The sequence below is a fragment of the Elephantulus edwardii genome, unplaced genomic scaffold (assembly GCF_000299155.1).
Source record: "Elephantulus edwardii isolate Elephantulus edwardi_28Jun2011 unplaced genomic scaffold, EleEdw1.0 scaffold00273, whole genome shotgun sequence".
Lineage (NCBI taxonomy): Eukaryota > Metazoa > Chordata > Mammalia > Macroscelidea > Macroscelididae > Elephantulus > Elephantulus edwardii.
Window position 1 is genome coordinate 2,500,028 of NW_006400023.1, and position 19,292 is coordinate 2,519,319.

Here is a 19,292-nt window from a genome sequence, read left to right on the forward strand (position 1 = left end):
CTGGGAAAGAAGATACTCTCTACCACATAGAAATCTTGCATGAGGACATCCCGCTCTGGTTTGGTACTTAGGCTCCCCACAGTGTGAGTAATGCCTAGCTGGATGGCACCTTTCAAGGCTGATGAGGTTGTCTGAGAAACAGAAATAAGAGGAAGTTTTCAATATAATGCCTGATCATAGCAACAAAAACTGAGGAGGAAAGAGTTAGAGGTAACACTGGAAAGCAAATGCTAGGGCAGTAGTTTTCCATTTAAAATAAATAGCAGTTAAGCAGTGAAGATACAGAATCACCAAGAGATAACAATATGAGCTAGGCAAGGTGTTCATTTCTATAACCTACTTAAACAAAGAGTTATTCCTTTACACTTGGCAGATACATTGTATTGAACAACAACTATTAGGTTCTTGCCTTCAGGGTGCCTAAGACCCTCTAAACATTTCATTCAATTGACACCCCACCCCCCCCAAAAAAAAAGTTTAACTAAAATTAACAAATACTCTAATTGGCTACCTGGCTACACAAACTTCAGTTCCCCTCTAATCAAGATCTTATTAGTGTCCCAAGGATGAGAATGGCAAAGGGTTCCTAACTTAGGAACAAAGTACAAAAGACTCAAAATTATTTTTGGGAAATGAAAACATAAAGTCTCACTTTCACAACCCATGATTTCACCAAATATATCCTACATATTTGAAATGAAAAATCCACTTTCTCAGTCTTATTAGTCACATTTTTAGTGGCTAGCTAGTGACAGCTAGTTGTACCAATTAGACAACAAACACAACACCTATCAGTCTCTCTAAGTTTCATTAGAGAACTCTGCTCTAAATTATTTCCTTCATCCCTATAATGCCCATCAGATATTACTTTTATTTCTATTTGGTCCTCATTGGACATTAAAATTGTAACTATGTATTTGCCTCTCCAAATAAGACTAGAAATTCACATTTTTAATCACAATCTTCAGTAAATAAAAATAGTTCAATAAATGTCTACTGAATTGTCATGGGCTTTAGAGTCTATTCGAGCATAAGGTCTCTGAGAATAAGAAGTCAGCCTACCCCTGACTACTTCAACAACACAGTAAAGGCAGAGAACAGATACATAGGAATCACAGGCCAGAAAAAGGACACTAGGAAATTTGCAGGTCCGTTATCACATTAAGTGGGCTGAACATTGTCCTTAGGGAAATCTAAGTATCTCTCTGTCGAGAACTGAGAAACGGGGATCACTTCTGAATGGTTCTCTTCTGCCTTCCCTCCATCACAGCTCAATTTCATTTTATTAGCTATGACAAACATCTTTCCACTATTTCGGTATGTATCTACAATTCTAAAACCACATTTCCTAGTCACTAACCATCAGCTGAAATATAACACTTTATTTATTTATTTTTAAAATATCTCTTAAAAGTTAAAAAAGGAAAATGACAGAAAACCACTAAACCTACGGCATATCCACTTCATGTATACCAAGTAATAGAAGAAAAACAGACTTCTCACATACAAATAGGAAACAATTCCCTTTTTGAGAAGTAAATTCTAAATTTCAAGTTGTATGATGAATATTATGCCAAAGATTGTTGGGCTATCAAAAAATGGGGTAAAATTCAGGGGAATAGTATCAAAGGACAGAGCTGTTCTCCATTTAGTCCTAGATGAGTAAGATGAAAAAGTCTACTCGGAGGGGAGCTCTGGTGGCCTAATGGCAAGAAGGTGCAACTACAATCCCAGAGGTGCATGGTTCGAATCCACCAGATGCCCTGCCGGGGAAGGAGGGGCAATCTCCTCCTGTACCAGTCAGATCTGATTTGACGGTACATGCACACAAAAATAATAAAGTGGGGGGGAAAAAAGTCTACTCCGACACACCTTTTTATATGTTGTCTCTCCTGAGGAATCAACACCTCGGTGGCCTATTTTCTTAATGGTCATGCCAGAAGTAGGAGGTATCTAAAAAAAGATGAGTCAAGATTAGCATACAGTTCCTAAGCAAGAGACTAAACAGCTTCCCTGATGATAAAACATCAAAAAACATTCAGCACATCATTTCTCCGTTGTTCTGTTAAGTGCCAGTGAGCTGGTTCCAATTCCTAGTGACCTTGTGTGCAAGAGAACCAAGAATTGCCTGGTTCTGGTTATCCTCACAGCTATTATTATCACGTTTGAGGCTGCTGTTGCAGCCACCATGTCAATCCATCTGAGTCTCTCTCTCTCTCTCTTTTTTTTTTTGTGAATTGATTTGGGGTTTTTTTGAGTCTTTCTTTTTTGTTGTCCCTCTACTTTACCAAATATGACATCCTTCTCTAGGATAAGTCATGTCTAAAATATGCAAGATGAAGTCTTACCATCTTCACTCCCAAAGAACATCTGGGCTATATTTCTTCCAAAATAGAACAGTTTGTTCTTCTAACGTAACAGTCCACAATACAGGCAATATTCTTACCAACACCAAAATTTAAAGGCATAAATTCTTTTTCTTTTTTTATATATGATTGAGTATTATGGTTAGCACAGGAATCCAGAATTAAGGTTGCCTAGAGAAGTGTACTCAGGGTGGGGGGATGGGGGAATTCTATACTAATGAAGGAATTTTTTTTCCCCTTCTTTTTCTTTTCAGAGAGGGGAGCGAACTGGTGGGGAGGGGTGGGCAGGGAGAAAAGTGCGGAAATGAATGAATGGAAATCCAAAACCTCTGTAAATGTCTATTAAATTTTTTTTAAAGGCATAAATTCTTTTTCAATCTTCCTTATACACAGTCCAGTTTTCACATACCTATGATGTGACTAAAAATACTATGCTTAGATCAGGTATAAGATTCACCCCACATATGCACACAGCTACAATTCTGCTTCCCAATGCATTAAGTGACTAAAACAACATAAAGAAAACTCTAAGGGATACATACTTCACTCTTGGTTCTTAGAAAAATGCTTTGTTGTTGTTGTTAGGTGCCCCCAAATCAACTATGACTCATAGAGACCCTGTGAAAATGGATCTGAACTCTACCCTGTTCTATGACATCCTCACTATCTCGGATACATTTGAATATTCTGTTATCCTCACTGTGTCAATCCATCTTGCTGAAGGTTTTCCTCTTACACCAACCCTCCACCTTTCCAAACATCATGTCTTTTTCCAAAAACTGGCCCCTCCTAACAATGAGGCCAAAGTATGTAAGACATGCTTAGAAATTAAGAAGGAGTATCACTGAAGAAAAGTAGAAACAAGTACAGAATAGTAGCTTCAGAAAAAAGGATTACTCTCAGTTCACAAAATGTTAGCTTAAAAGTGGAAGTCCAGGGAGCTCTGGTGGCCTAGTGGCAAGAAGCTACACTGCAATCCCAGAGGCATAAGGTTCGAATCCACCATATGCTCTGCTGGAGAAGAAGGGACAATCTCCTCCTGTACCAGTCAGATCTAATTTGGCAGTACACACACAAAAAATTTAAAAAAAAAAAGTGGAGGTAAAAAAAAAAAACCCTTCTGTTTTCAACTCAAAACCCCACTACTGTTAAGCCCAACTCATAGTGACCCCTGCTATGGGTTTCTGAGGATGTAAATATTTACTATTTACAAGAGACTACACATCTATACATCTTTCTCCTATGGAGCAGTTGGTGACTTTAGACTGCCAACTTTACAGTTAGCAGCCTGACATGTTACACCCTAAACTACCAGGGCTCCTTTTCTTTTTCACTAGCTTCCTTTAAGATAGTACTCTCTCACCCTCAAGAAACCATAACCGCCAACCAAGAGCACTCATGTTCATTGTGGCTTTGTTCACAATAGCAAAAAGATGGAAACAACCTAAGTACCCATCAACAAATGAATGGACAGAGAAACTCTGGTATATTCACACAATGGAATACTATGCTGTAATTAAAAACAAGGAACTCATGAAATATTATACAAAATGGTTGACCCTGGAAGACATTATGCTGAGTGAAATATCTCAGTCACAAACAGAAATACTGCATAATGCCACTGTTATAAAAGAGGACTGACAAAGAGGTTAAGGGGAGACTGAGAAAGAGGAGATAAATAATATATTCTGCATTGAAACAGATGAGGGAGAGAACTATTTAAAAATGATATGTGGTTAGATATTATTGTCATGACAGGAGTCTAGAATGAAGGCAGCATAGTGAAGTGGACGTGAGGGAAGGGATTGTGTAACTATCAAAGAGTTTTTCTTTTACTTTTCAAAGAAAAGAGTGAACTGGGGGGAGGGGTGGGCAGGGAGAAAAGTGCAATAATGAATGAACAGAAACCCTAAGTCTCTGTAAACTTTCATTAAAATTAATTTTTAAAAAAAGATCATAAGTTATGAACAAGGTAAAAAAAAGAAAAAAGGAATTTCTCTCTCTCTCATCTCTTTAACTGTCTTGACAACCTAAAATATCTAGCCACTGTCAAATGTAATCCAAAACTCAAGAATTATAACACTGAGAAAGTAAAAAAGATCTTCTGAGAGTGCCTTAGTGCCTCCTATTCCTATAACTATCCCTAAAATAAGTGAGAAGACTAGGAGAGCAGAGTCCAGAACTAGCTATTCCCAAAAGTCAGTATGCCAGAACAACAGACATGAAGTTACTCTTCATGATTTCAATACTCATTAAGTTAGTAAGCTAACAGGCAAAAAGACCAGAGGAAAAGAATGTCAACCTTATTAACCTGATATTCAAGTTAGAACTGATTCATAGCTGACCTTATTTGTATGGGAGGAGACCATCCATCTTTTTCTCACGGGACAGCTGATGGATTCAAACTGTGTGTCTCTGGGTTGGCAGTGCAGCTCCTTACAACTAAAATCTACAAGGTGGTTTTTACTCTGCCCTACAGGGTCACTCTGGTGGCTTAGTGATAAGGAATAATGCTGCCAACCCAAAGGCACACAGTTCAAATCCATCAATAGCTCCTTGAGATAGGTAATTCATTGGCGGCTCCACAGAAGAAAGAGGGACAATCTCCTCCTCAGACATTTACTGCCTCTAAAAAACTGACAGACTAGCCAAGCATCAGTTCTGACTCAATGGTAAACAACAACAGGGTCACTAGGAGCGGAAAGGTTTCGGATCGAAGCCAAGAACCATGCCAAGACAGAGGTAGAATTCTTCTCAAAGTTTATTGTGTGCCAGGCTACTCAACAAGGGGAGTAGCCTGGGGGTTGGGCTTAGGGCAGTTTACATGGGGTTTCAGCAAGTGTGTTTAGGGGGCTGTGAGATGAGTTTGACGTTGCAGTAGCTCACTGGTGCATAAAGTTTCTGGTCTTAGGAAAAGATCCTAATACGGAGTTTTCTGAGTTCTGGTTTTGGAAAATACCCTGACATAGGATTTTCTGAGTTCTGGTTCTGGGGAATGTCCTGACATAGGATTTTCTGAGTTCTGGTTTTGGAAAAATATCCTGACACAGGATTTTCTGAGTTTTGGTTTTGGAAGATGTCCTAAAATAGGGATTTCTGAGTTGAGCCTCAACCTCCGTTTTGATTTCTAGCCTAACATGAGTCAGACTCAACAAGACAGTAAACAAATATAATATAAAATTAAAGAAGTGGAATAAATGCGAGACATTAATAATATCCATAATAAATGGTAATAAAGGAAGATCAAGAAAATCCTATTAAATAGTTCTCCTCTGTAACACACAGGCAACCATGAGTCAAAACTGACTTGATGGTAGCAGATTTGAATTTTTTTTTATTGTGTGTAATTGACACTAGTCTGAAGTAAGAGTTTGTCTACCTTTTAAAACCTAACCAAAGGGAAAAGATATTTTAAACAAGTATCCTATCCCATAATTAGTTTTAGTAACCACTTTATCAATATGAAACTTACCTCAGATGCCGTATGTCTCTTCATTACAGATGCTGTTAAGGAAAAGAAAAACTAATTACAAGTGTGTACACACAATCTCTGTCAAGTATATTCAAAGATTAAGTGTTTGAATCAAACCAGATAATGAGCTCTTGTCCTTGTTCAATGACTCAAGATTCTTTTGCATAGGGTTTTCTTTTTTTTATTTTATTTTATTTTGTACTGGTTTACTTCAAAGTTCATACATTGTTTTTCATACTGGATATGTGCCATTTCCTTTACCCACCCGTCCACAAACTGATCGAATGGGAATCCCAGAACACTTTATCGTTCTAATGCGAAACCTATACTTGGACCAGGAGGCAGTCGTCAGAACAGAGCAAGGGAACCCTGCATGGTTCAAAATTGGGAAGGGCGTACGCTAGGGATGCATCCTATCTCCACACCTTTTCAACCTATATGCAGAACAGATTATCTGGGAGGCTGGGCTCTATGAGGAGAAATGTGGGGTCAAGACTGGGGGACAATTTATCAACAATCTGCGTTATGCAGATGACACAACCCTGCTTGCTGAAACTGAAGAGGACCTGAAGCACCTGCTGCAGAGGGTCAAGGACTACAGTCTACAATATGGATTGAGGCTCAATGTCAAGAAGACAAAGATTCTCACCACTGGACCAATTGGCAGCATCAGGATGGATGGTGAAGAGATTGAGATTGTACACAGCTTTAGTTTGCTTGGCTCTGTAGTCAACAGTCTTGGCACCAGCAGCCAGGAAATTAAAAGGCGCATTGCCATGGTAAAATCTGCTGTTAGGGACCTCTCTAAAGTACTGAAGAGCAACGGTGTCTCTCTGGACACTAAGGTGCGTCTGATACAGGCCATGGTCTTTGCAATCACCTGTTATGCATCAGAGAGTTGGACAATGACCAAGGAGGATAGAAGGAGAACTGATGCCTTTGAGCTGTGGTGCTGGAGAAGAGTATTGAGAATACCATGGACTGCTAGGAAAACAAACAGATTTGTCCTGGAAAGGGTTAAACCGGGTGGCTCCTTGGAGGCAAAGATTCTGAGGCTCCGTCTAACATACTTTGGACATGTTGTGAGGAGAGACCAGTCCTTGGAGAAGGACATCATGCTTGGGAGGGTGGAGGGACAGCGCAGGAGGGGAAGGCCCTCTATGAGGTGGATTGATTCAGTGACTGGGATAATCAGGATGGGAGTGTCAGAGACAGTGCGACTGGCACAGGACAGAGCAGAGTTTTAGGCTGTTGTACATGGGGTCGCTATGAGTCGCAGGCGACTCGATGGCACATAACAAAAACATGATTAACCACCACAATCCCCCACCCATAGTCAACCCTCTGGTCCCACCCTCCTTCCAGAGTGGGTGTGTCATTTTACAATCCCACCAACATTGTATAAGAGTTCCTATCTTGCCACTTCCTCTCCAACATTTATTACTTGCTATTGGATAGGGATTTTAAATGGCCTTTCCTCCTTTGCTGCCACCTTCACAGATTCCTAAACACATATTCAATCCTTATGTATCCCTTTTCTTGTTCAAATATTAGTATTTTCTCTGAGATATAGATAGATAAATACAGTTTTGATACAATTTACCAGTAGAGCCACAAGGCCTCATTTGATAATGATAGCTGAAAAGAGAAAGGGCTTAAGAGATAATCAAGAAAGTCTGGGACTTGATTAGGAATTCTTTTTCTTTTAAGAACTAAAAGAGTAAAAACTTGTAGTGTCTCTCTATGGTGCTTTACTCCTGTGGTAATGATTCTACAAGAAGGAGCTGATGAGGTTGTAATGAGTCTATGGAGACTGAAAAAGAGATGATGTACTGTCAAAATAATGAAAAAGAATTCAGTCCAGGCAGAAACTAACTCCTCATCCTGACTTCTGATGGTTTAAAATTTACTTATTTAGTGCAGACCTGAAAGGCAATTATGTAGTTAAACATCACAAGTATTATTTATGACCTTTATCTACTTATGTACTTTAAGAGCAAAGACATTTACGAAGTGTCAAAAGGGTATATCTTATACATCTGCTATGAAAGGTTAAATCAATTAGAAAGGTTTTGCAATCCCTATAACCTTCAAATATGTGACACTAAGGTAGACAGACTTTGCTTCCTCATTCTGAAGAAAATGGATGTTTGAGAAAGACTCCTGTAGTCACAGAGCTGGACATGACTAGGGTGATAGAAAGAGAATTGATGCCTCTGAGCTATGGTGCTGGAGAAGAGTGTTGAATATACCATGGACTGCTAGAAAAACAAACAGGTTTGTCCTGGAGAGGGTGAAGCCAGGTTGCTCCTTGAAGGTAAGGATTCTGAAGCTTAGTCTGACATACTTTGGGCATGTTACAAGGAGGGACTGGTCCCTGGAGAAGGACATCACACAAGGGAAGGTGGAGAAACAGCACAGGAGAGGAAGACCCTCAATGAGATGGACTGAATAGCCACTGGGGCAATGGGGGTAGGTATGACAGAAACAAAGTTGGCACAGTACAGAGCAGCGTTTAGGGCTCTTGTACTTAGGGTCGCTATGAGTTACAAGCGACTTGACGGCATATAACAAAAACAACAATAAGGTAGCCATTCTGAAAGTCAAAATGATGAACTATTTAAAAATCAGAACTCTTACACTAAAGACCCAAAGGCTCTTTTCAGACCCAAAGACCTAAAGGCTCTTTTCAGAGCCAATTTAAAAAAAAAATTCAAATCAGAATTCTTAGAAGTCAAATCCCTGTTACATAAGCAAATTCGTTTTTAAAAAAATTTTTTTTGCAAATTAGTTTAACTTTCCTTTTTAGAAAAGGAATCTCTATTAGAAGATCTATGTAAAGATTAAATTATTTAAGCAAAATCAAAGTACTTTATGGAATATTACATGCTATAATAGGAGTCTCTTCCATTTAGCTTTTCTGGCCATGGGTTTGTAACTTTGCCTGCTTATGCCACAATCTTAACAGGACTGGTCTGACAGGTCAGTATACTATTCAAGTGGAGAACTCATCTCACTGTAGGAATTAACTAAAGGCTGGCCCTCCATTGATTTCCTATAAACCACATACTAGACTGCCCAACTTTCTTTTGAGGAGTTGGTAGATTTGAGCAGCCAGAAGTGATTCAAATAAACAGTGCAACTCCCTATGGACTAGGTCACCAGAGTACCCTGACAGGGTAGTACTAAAAACACTCAATAGAACTAAGTAACCTGAAAGTAGGAGGGAAGAGACTGGTTGATTATCATGTCTTGAAAGGAATTCTAGTGGTCTAGTGGCAAGAAGCTGCACTGCCAACCCAAAGGCATGCATTCTGAACCTGTCAGCTGCTCTGTAGTGAGAAAGATGGGCAATCTTTCCTCCTGTGTGATTTACAACATCTGAAAACTCACTGGATGGTCAGCTATGAGTCAATTCCAATTCAACACTCCATAACAACTAGTAACAAAATCTCACAGAATTTGGAGGGGATACACTACAACCAAGAAAAATCTGGAGCATTCTACATCCTTTAGTCAAAGAGTTGGAATCCCTGTGCTAAGACTCTTTTAGATTCAGAGAAAGAGAGCTTTAACACTGAAGATGAGTACAGAAAAGTGTAGCAACTACAGGAGATTCCAGTAGTAGAGAAACAGCTGCAGCAGTAAGAGCATCATGGAACTGGTTGACAGCTATAAAGGACTCGCTAACACATCAGAGGTAAGAAGACTTTCAAGCAGGAGTCTTGCTGATGAAAAGAGCTTTTGAGCACTTGTCAGTGGAACTTAGTATCTTTTATCAAGGCAGAGGCTGCAAGAAAGTCTACAGGGCGTGACAGAGACAAAAGAAAGGTCTGTTGCTGATGCAGCCAAAGAAAAAGCCATTGGCAGGGGAGCTCTGGTGACCTAGTGGCAAGAAGCTGCACTGCAATCCCAGAGGCAATGCAGTTCAAATCCACCAGATGCTCTGCTGGAGAAGGAGTGACAATCGCCTCCTGTACCAGTCAGATCTGATTTGACGGTACACACACATACAAAATGTTAAAAAAAAGCAAAAAACACCATTGGCTAGTGGTGGAGACCCATCAGCTGGTGGGTCTGGCCAACAAAAGAGCTGTTGGCTAGTGTGACAAAAGGGTTTTCCCGTGGGCATGGCTAAAGAGGAGATGAGAACCATCCTGGAAACAGAAAAATGAACTATACTTTATCTCTTATGTTCTGTTACTTCCAAGTTGATCTTGAGTTACTCCCCTAATAAACCACGTAGAACCTGTGAGTTCTGTGTGATCACTGCAATTGATAAATTATCAAGCTCAGTAGGGAAGCAGAGTGTCACGGGGAGGATAGCTGGTATTAGAAATGGAGAAAAGTGGAAAGAGTAGAAGTTTGTCTGGCGTCTACTTCGTAGGAATCAGTTTTGTGATGATCCTTATTTTTTTTTTAAATTTTATTATTTTTGTGTGAGTGTATTGTCAAATCAGATCTAACTGGTACAGGAGGAGACTGTCCCTCCTTCCCCGGCAGAGCATCTGGTGATGATCTTTATTTTTATCCCACTTCTAGAAGTTAGACAAGTTCAAATACTAGTAGATTACAATGTGACTTTTAATGCAAGAGCAATGTTACACTCATATAGCAAGGTTTAACTTTCACTCATCTACATCTTCATGAAATTCCAGATGACATCCCTAAACCCTGTCTCCTTCCTCCACATGCATGTGCACATATCCAACCACAAACTCAGTGATTATCAATGAAGAAATCAATGTGTTTTCATTTGGACACAAACAACACATACTCTAGAGTTTTTTGTTTTGTGTGCTTGTTGTTGGTGTTCAATCTATCCTTTTCTCCTACTCAAGAGAAAGAAAGGCATTTTGGAGAATCCTATAGAAACAAGAGCCAGGACCCAATTCTAAACTAGCAGGAACATCCAGAAAGTAACTTCTGTATGCAAGAAGTCAGTGCACAAGGCTAAACAATGGGGAAGGAACATGTAAGAATTTCATGGCAGAGAATAAGTCTGGAACGTTCTTTTTTTACTAACTAGGTTTTCTTCTTAAAACATTATTTTGCTACCTCTCCTAGTTTTATCAGAACATGTAGCTCTAAGACTGCTATACCCGAGAACAAAGGTGGGAGGGCTTCACAAAGTGAAATTCTATGTCAATTCTCTATCTGCAAAACCAGAGTTTATCTCAAAACCACTACAGCTGAAGCAGGAAGATTATTTTGTTAGGTGCTGCTGAACTGGTTCCAACTCACAGTGACCCTATCTATGTAACAGAGTGAAACATTATCCAGTCCTGTGCCATCTTCACAATCACTACCTTATTACAGCCACAATGTCAATATATTTTGTTCAAGGTCTTCTCACTTTTTGCTGACCTTCTATTTTACCAAGAAGAATGCTCTTCTTCAGGGACTGGTCCCTTCTTGATAACATGTCCAAAGTACATGAGCCACAATTTTGTTATCTTTGCTGTTAACGAATACTTTAGTTATACTTCTTCCAAGTCCATGTTATTTATTCTTCTGGCAGTCCATAATGTAGTTAATATTCTCTCCACTAACACCATAATTCAAAGGCAGTTCTTCGTCCGTCTTGCATATTTTCACTGTTCAGCTTTTACATACATAGGCAGTGATTAAAAACACCACGGCATGCACAGGCACATGTTAGTCCTCAAAAGTTCTGCGTGATATCTTTGCTTTTTAATCCAATTTTTGTATTTCAGTTGGTTTTTTAAAATATTTTTTGCTAAAATTTTATGATATACTGGTTTACTCACAAAGTTCGTATACACTGTTTTTCCACACCAGATCTTTTCCATTTCCTTTACCGCCCCATCCATCAAATTGAGCGACCCAATAGAGACCTTTCATAGCAGATTTGCAAAAAGCAGTCACTTGACTTTTTCCAATTCTGCTTCCACAAGCAATGGTTGTAAATCCAAATAAAATTAAATCCTTAATATCTTCAACAGATTCATACTGGAAAGGGTTAAACCGGGTGGCTCCTTGGAGGCAAGGATTCTGAGGCTCCGTCTAACATACTTTGGACATGATGTGAGGAGAGATTGGTCCCTGGAGAAGGACATCATGCTTGGGAGGGTGGAGGGACAGCGCAGGAGAGGAAGGCCCTCTATGAAGTGGATTGATTCAGTGACTGGGATAATCGGGATGGGAGTGTCAGAGACAGTGCGATTGGCACAGGACAGAGTTTAGGGCTGTTGTACATAGGGTCGCTATGAGTCACAAGCGACTCGATGGCACATTAACAACAATTTTCTCTAATTATCATAATGTTATTTATTGGTCCAATTATGAGAATTTTTGTTTTCTTTATACTGAGATGTTAACCACACCGAAGGTTGTAATCTTTGATCTTTATCAGAAGCTGCTTCAAGTCTTCACTTTGGCAAGCAAGGTTGTGTTGTCTGCATTATCATAGGTAACAGCTCTTCTTCCAGTCCTGAAGCTACATTCTTCATATAACCCAGATTTGCAGATAATTTGCTCAACATATAGACTGAATATTATAGTCAAAGAATACAATCATGATTTTAAATTATGTAGTAACCCCCTGTTCTATTTAAAGGACTGTTTCTTGGTGGTATAAGTAGACATTTTATATGAAAATAAAGTGTTCTGGAATTCCCATTCTTCCCAATGTTATCTATAATTTGCTATGATTCACACGGTGAAAAGCTTAGTTGCTTTTCAGGGTTTTTTTCATTGAGATTTTAATGAAAGTTTATAGAGAACCTGGATGCCCATTCACTCACTGTTGCACATTTTCCTCCGCGTCCCCCCACCCCCAGTTTGCTTTTCTCTTTGGGGAAAAAAATTTCTTTCATTGTTATACAATTCCCCACCCCCACCCCAATCCACTTTACTATGCAGCTCTTATTCTGGACTGTTATCATAAAAATAATACCTAATCATATATTCATTTAAGCAGTTCTTTCCTTCATCTGTTTCAATGCAGTGTACATTATTTATCCCTCTTTTAGTTTCCCCCAGCCCTCATGTCAGTCCTGTTTTACAACAGTAGCATTAATGCAGTTTTTGTTTTTGTGACTGAGAAATTTCAGTCAGCATAATGTCCTCCAGGGTTACCCATTTTGTATAATATTTCATGAGTTCCTTGTTTTACAGTGCTGCATAGTATTCCACTGTGTAAATTTACCATAGCTTCTTTATCCATTTGTTTGTTGATGTGTTTTCTTTTTTAAAAATTACTTATTTAGCCATGAAGTCCTTGGAATTATAGTAGGGCTTGACCCATACGGGTTGCACAATTCCAGTCATTCAAAGACTGGACGAGTCTTCAATTTCACTCACAAGTTCAGCAACACGTTTGGCTTTCTATGCAATACAGACGAAAAACTTTTATGAAGTAAGAAGTTTGTTTTATAGTCAAGATTTGAACCTGATGCAGACATCACACCTAAATTCTTGAACAAATATTATTAGTGTTATATCCTCCTGTCTCTCTCATCTTGCCAGTGGCAGGGTACAGGCAGGAACCTAGATGCTACTTTTATTGACGTTAATAAAACACAGGCAAACATCTTTCTAGTATTCAGAGCTTTTATAGCTACGGATCAATCTATTCCAGCTGGTTAGTCTGACAGCTGTAGACAATTGAGTACTTCAGGTATTGTAGCCATTTGTTGAAGTATCTTAATTTGTATTCCTTCAATTACTCATCTTTTTAGCAATGCCTTTAGTGCAGCTTAGACTTCTTGCTTTAACAGCAACACTTGTTCTTAATCACATGGCACTTCCCAAATGCTGACCAATTCTTTGGGATACAGTGACTCTTTTCATCTATTAATTATAATTTGAGTAAAAGTTAACAAAGCAAATTAGTTTTCCATCCAACCCTTAATATATTTTATGATATTAATTACAACACAAAAAATGTGTTCCTACTTTCTTCTTGTGATTCTATCCTACCCCCATCCTACCGTCATGAATTTTATTCCTGGGCAAATATAGCCTTTTTATTCTTATATGATGACTATTCTAGGGAGTAAGTGCCTCCCTAGTAGTATGACTGCTCATCATGTAGACCTATTTAGGTTTTGCTACGAATTAAGCCATGGGGATGAGTTTCTATTTCAGGTTTAGTGACTAAGAGCTTCCATCAATTTCTATTAGACCAGTAAGACTAGCCATGTTTATGCTTTTTAGTTCTGTTCCACATATTTCACCTACTCTGCCTAGGAAATTCTACTATGATCTTTTTACACTGGTCATCAAGAACAGCAGGATACCAATCTAGTTCTTCTGAACTAAGAGAGATTGAGGTTCAGGTGGCTTATTGCTACTTGCAAACTTTTAAGAGCCCTGCCTTCGAATCCACCGGATGCTATGCTGGAGAAGGAAGGGAAATCTCCTCCTGTACCAGTCAGGACTGATTTGATGGTACATACCCCAAAAAAAGAAAAAAAAATATCCTTGTCTGTACTTGCCAAAGTAGGATGGAGAGCATATTATCTTTGTGGGCTATGTCATGTTTTTTGTTTGTTTGTTTAATTTTTTTAATTATTAATTTCAATGACAATTTAGAGAGACTTTGGATTTCCATTCATTCATTGTTGCACTTTTCGCCCTGCCTCCCCCACCAGGTACACTCTTCTCTATGAAAAGTAAAAGAAAAATTCTTTCATTGTTTTACAATCCCTCCCCCCAGGTCCACTCCACTATGCAGCCTTCGCTCTGGACTCCTGTCATGACAAAAATACCTAATCACATATCCCTCTTAAACAGTCTGGCAACCCTGCTTGCTGAAACTGAGGAGGACCTAAAGTGCTTGCTGCAGAAGGTCAAGGACTGCAGTCTTCAATATGGATTGAAGCTCAACATCAAGAAAAAAAGATTCTCATCACTGGACCAAATGGCAACATCAGTAAGGATGGTGAAGAGATTAAGATAGTTAACAGTTTCAGTTTACTTGGTTCCACAGTCAACACTCTTGGTAACAGCAGCCAGGAAATCAGGAGACGAAATACATTGGGAAAGTCAGCTGTGAGGGACCTCTCAAGAGTACTGAAGTACGACATCAGGCTGGAGACTAAGGTGCGCCTGATCCAGGCTACAGTCTTTGCAGTTACGTGCTATGCATCGGACAGCTGGACAGTGAATAGGGATGACAGAAAGAGAACTGATGCCTTTGAGCTGTGGTGCTGGAGAAGAGTGCTGAATATAACATGGACTGCTAGGAGAACAAACAGGTTTGTCCTGGAGAGGGTGAAGCCAGAATGCTTCTTAGAGTCAAGGATTGTGAAGCTTCGTCTGACATACTTTGGGCATGTTGCAAGGAGGGACTGGTCCTTGGAAAGGGACATCATGTTTGGCAGAGTGGAGGAACGACGCAGGAGAGGATGACCCTCAATGAGATGGATCGATTCTGTGAGTGGAGTGGTAGGAATGAGTGTGTTTGAGACGGAGAGGTTGGCACAGGATAGAATGGCGTTTAGGGCTCTTGTACATAGGGTTGCTATGAGTCGCAAGCAACTCGATGGCACATAACAACAACCACCACAACTTGTCTTTTTTAGATAGCCTTTTCCTTTATGTATTATGTCATCCCACAACTGGTATGTCTTTGTTCATGGGTGTTCAATGCCTCAAACCTAGTTGAGATGATCTCTAAATTCAGGTGAGATACTCTCAAGGTTATTCTTTGGCTCTCATAGACTTTTCATTGTCTTCCGTTTGAATTTGAACTTATATATGAATAAATGATGGTCTATTCCACAGTCAGCCCACAGTCGTATTCTGACTGATGATACTGACCCCATCATCTCTTCCTATAGATGTAGTCAGTTTGATTTCTATGTATTTCTTTTGGCAACGTGTACACGTATGGTGCACCTCTTATGTTGTTTGGGGAAAAAGTATCTGCAAAAAATTAGCTAGTCTTTCAAAACTGTCATGTGGTTTCTGCAAAGCCTTTATCACCAAGGCAATTCTTTCTAACAACTGATCCTACTTTATTTTCAAATATTGCATTTCAAACACTAGTAATTATCAAGGCTTTTTGATTGCATGTTTGATTGACTTCAGACTGCACAAGTTTGTAAAATCTTCAATTTCTTCATTTTCTACATTACTAATCTAAGCAATAATATCAACTAATTGGTCTTTCTTATAAGTACATGGACATTATCCTATCATTGACAATGTTTATTTCTGGTTATATCTTGAAATGTTAGAGGTTTTTTTGACAATCAATGCAGTAACACCATTCTTCATCAACTTCATTCTTAGTATAGCTGACTATATGTTTGCCTGATTAAAAATTACTGATACCAGTTCATCTCAGTTCACTAACACGTGTTGTATTTACCTTAATGCATTCCATTTCATTTTTGATGACATATAAATAACATTCAGATCAAGAGACATAAAGAATAGGAAAAGCAACCCAAGACTTACTGTTCAAGGACAAGTTTTGCCCCAAGGGTACAGATCAGAGATCTAACCAACTACAAAAGAAAGAGATGGGAGGGAAAAAACCACCAACCTACCTAGGGAATTTGAACAATCCTGTTAGAACACTGAGCTTGGCCAGAAACCCAAAGATCAGAGTGGTCATACCTGGGAACTAACATTCTACTAAAACTTGACTATTTGTTCTGCCTTCAGGGCTTAAAGCAATAGCCTAAGTCAACTGGTATAACATAGTCCATAAAGGCAATGCTTTGTGTCTTACATGGGTGAGTAGAAGAAGTATTAAAAGCTTGTGAACAGCCATTTAAGATACAGCTGTCAGATTGGTTGGTTTTGTTGGGGAGTTTCCCCTGTCTGGAGCAAAGAAAAATGAAGAAAATAAAAAAGGCTCAGGGCAAAAATCAGTCCAAAGAACTCATGGACCACATGAACTATGGCTTTCACTAGCCTGAGACCAATAGAACGACAGTGCCTAGCCACTACTTCCAACTCCTCTAAGAAGGATCACAGTAGAAGGTCAAGAGAAAAACAAAAGTCATAATCATTTTCAAAACTGTACTTACTAGCCTAATAGTAGACTGGTGGAATTTCCAAGACTGTGGTGGCCTTTATGCACCTTCAAATCTGGCTGTGAACCTACTATTCTCATCAAACAAGACTGGACTTTTAACTCCCACAGGAAGGTCCTCTACTCAGAAGAGCCACTCATATAAGATCAAAAGGCAGCATTGGCCCAAAAACAATGTTCAGAATGCAGAAGAGTGTAGGAAGACAGAAGAGTGAAAACAGTGAACCCACCAGGGAATAAATGGGAAGACTCTTGTAAAGTTACAGAGAGAAATGTAACTAATGCCATGAAACAAAATGTAGTAAATTATTGAAAAGGAAACTTAGATGCTCTGTAAAAACTTGCATCTAAATCACAATATAGCACTGTACTTGTTTATCTCATCACCAAGCTTTCTCTTCTAAAAGCACCAAAACTTTAAAAAAAAAATAGTAGTAGATAACATCAGAAAATGAAAGAGAAAACTAACCCAAGAGGCGCATCACTTAGCTTGGTAATGCCAGTTGCACAATGTTGATAGAGAAGCTGAGCCATTCAGAGTCACTGAAAATCTTTAGTCTACCTTTGTTTTAAAAAATAAAGCACAACATATGCCACAGCCAAATAATGGTATGGAAAAATTCCTTAAAGATTCTCTAGGAAAACTGATGATAAAGTTCAGTTTGGATGGTGTTATTTCTAAAATCAACTAAACAGATTCTAAAATATAGAATCTTCAGTATTATGTTTTAATTTGAATTTTGTCTCAGTGCTGATTCTTAATAAATAATAGCTGTACAAATAAAAAAAAAAAAGCACAGAGGGAGCTCTGGTGGCCAAGTGGCAAGAAGCTGCGCTGCAATCATAGAGGCACGCAGTTCGAATCCACCAGATGCTCTGCAGAAGGAGGGACAAACTCCTCCCGTACCAGTCAGATCAGATTTGATGGTACACACACAAAAAAATACAAAATTTTTTTTTAAAGTACAACAGGCTCCAAAAAATAAAACACAGAGGAACAAAGAGGTTAAGGAATTACTGAAAATCAGAGAGAAAATGTGGGCTAACTATATTTCCTTTAAACTACCTTCAATTTTCAATTTCCTAGTCAGCTTAAGTCTAGCTGGGTCAACAAGAGGAAGTAGACTGCTGTAAAAAATTAAATAAATCTCAGTATTGGTAATGGACAATATAAACACTTATTTTCGTCACTTACGGTAACTCTCTGCATGGGGAAAGGAAACCTAATTTTCATTGATAAAGGACTGAAATCATAGTCTTCAGTCCCTCTAAATAAAATGAACAATAACCACACTCCATTTATATGGAGGCAGTCATCAATACTATTAACAAAAATAGTAAAAAGTAACTTTCACAGATTATCCTTGTTCTGAACAGACAAAGCCAGTATTCTAGAGTAGCAAAAACTGCCTTTCAAATTTGATACTTAAAAGAGCCATTTCAGAGTTTTGTAGATATTAAGGTCTTCTCTACAAGCCTTAAAGTACTTGTCTCTGTAATATAATTTTAAAGTGAAAAGAAAGCTACTCCGTTCAATTCTGATAATCATATTTTTTCCTGGTGTGTGTTTTATTTCATTGCTTTTGTTCATTGCCGTCAAGCTGAAACTGACTCATAGCTAAGAGGTTTTCAGAGGCTAAAAATCACATAGGAGATTGCTCATCTTTTTCCCTTGAAGTAGATGGTGGATTAAAGCCTCTTGCCTTTGGAATGGTAATGGAACTCCTTATCCTCTCGGCCATCAGAGCTTCCTGATGGTGTATGTAGTACCATGATTTTCTCTCACTGAAAAACTTAAGGCTTGGGACTACTGCATTTGCACCATACAAAAACAAACAAAAAATCCTTTTGGTTGGCAAATTTTTGTTTGTTGTTTTAGGGACTTTGGAAGTGACTACAAAATTAGCTATCAATCCATAACATAAGCCAATATGTATTTTTAAATATATTCTGAAAAGAATGATCAGTATTTCCATATATTATGCAGGGAAGCTTAGATTTTTTTTTTTTTTTGCTTCTTTAAGAGAACTAAAGACAGAAGAGGAAGTTCCTCGGGAGCTCTGGGGGCCTATCCCAAAGGCATGTAGTTCAAATCCACCGTATGCTCCGTTGGAGAAGGAAAGGCAATCTCTTTTTTACATTATATTTTCCTTCACCAGGGATTTTTTGGTTCAGAAAGTACCCCTTCCACAACAAATATTTAACCTGGTTTAAAATCATTATTAGTTCATAACACTTTCAATCTTCAGATTAGTTATGAAAGCAGTAGCAACACAGAGGGTAAAAGTTTGGGATCTGACACCATAATATCTAGATGTCTGAATACTGGATCTATCCTTTACAGGTTAGACAGCCATGCGTAGGCTGGTCAAAACTTCTCGTGGCCTTGATTACCACATTTACAAAATGGAAAAATAAGTGCCTCATAAATGAAATTAAT

General features: G+C 38.7%; 1 protein-coding gene across 1 annotated transcript in view; it reads right to left on the reverse strand.

Moving 5' to 3' along the window:
• The window catches only part of PIP5K1A (phosphatidylinositol-4-phosphate 5-kinase, type I, alpha), a 74,247-nt gene that overhangs the window by 36,878 nt on the left and 18,077 nt on the right, over nt 1-19,292 (reverse strand). Inside the window, exons 2-4 of the mRNA XM_006900146.1 lie at nt 5,839-5,870; nt 1,873-1,953; nt 4-131 (exon numbers count right to left, since the gene is read on the reverse strand). Of these exons, the coding sequence (XP_006900208.1) occupies nt 4-131; nt 1,873-1,953; nt 5,839-5,870 (241 nt within the window). The remainder of the gene's footprint in view (nt 1-3; nt 132-1,872; nt 1,954-5,838; nt 5,871-19,292) is intronic.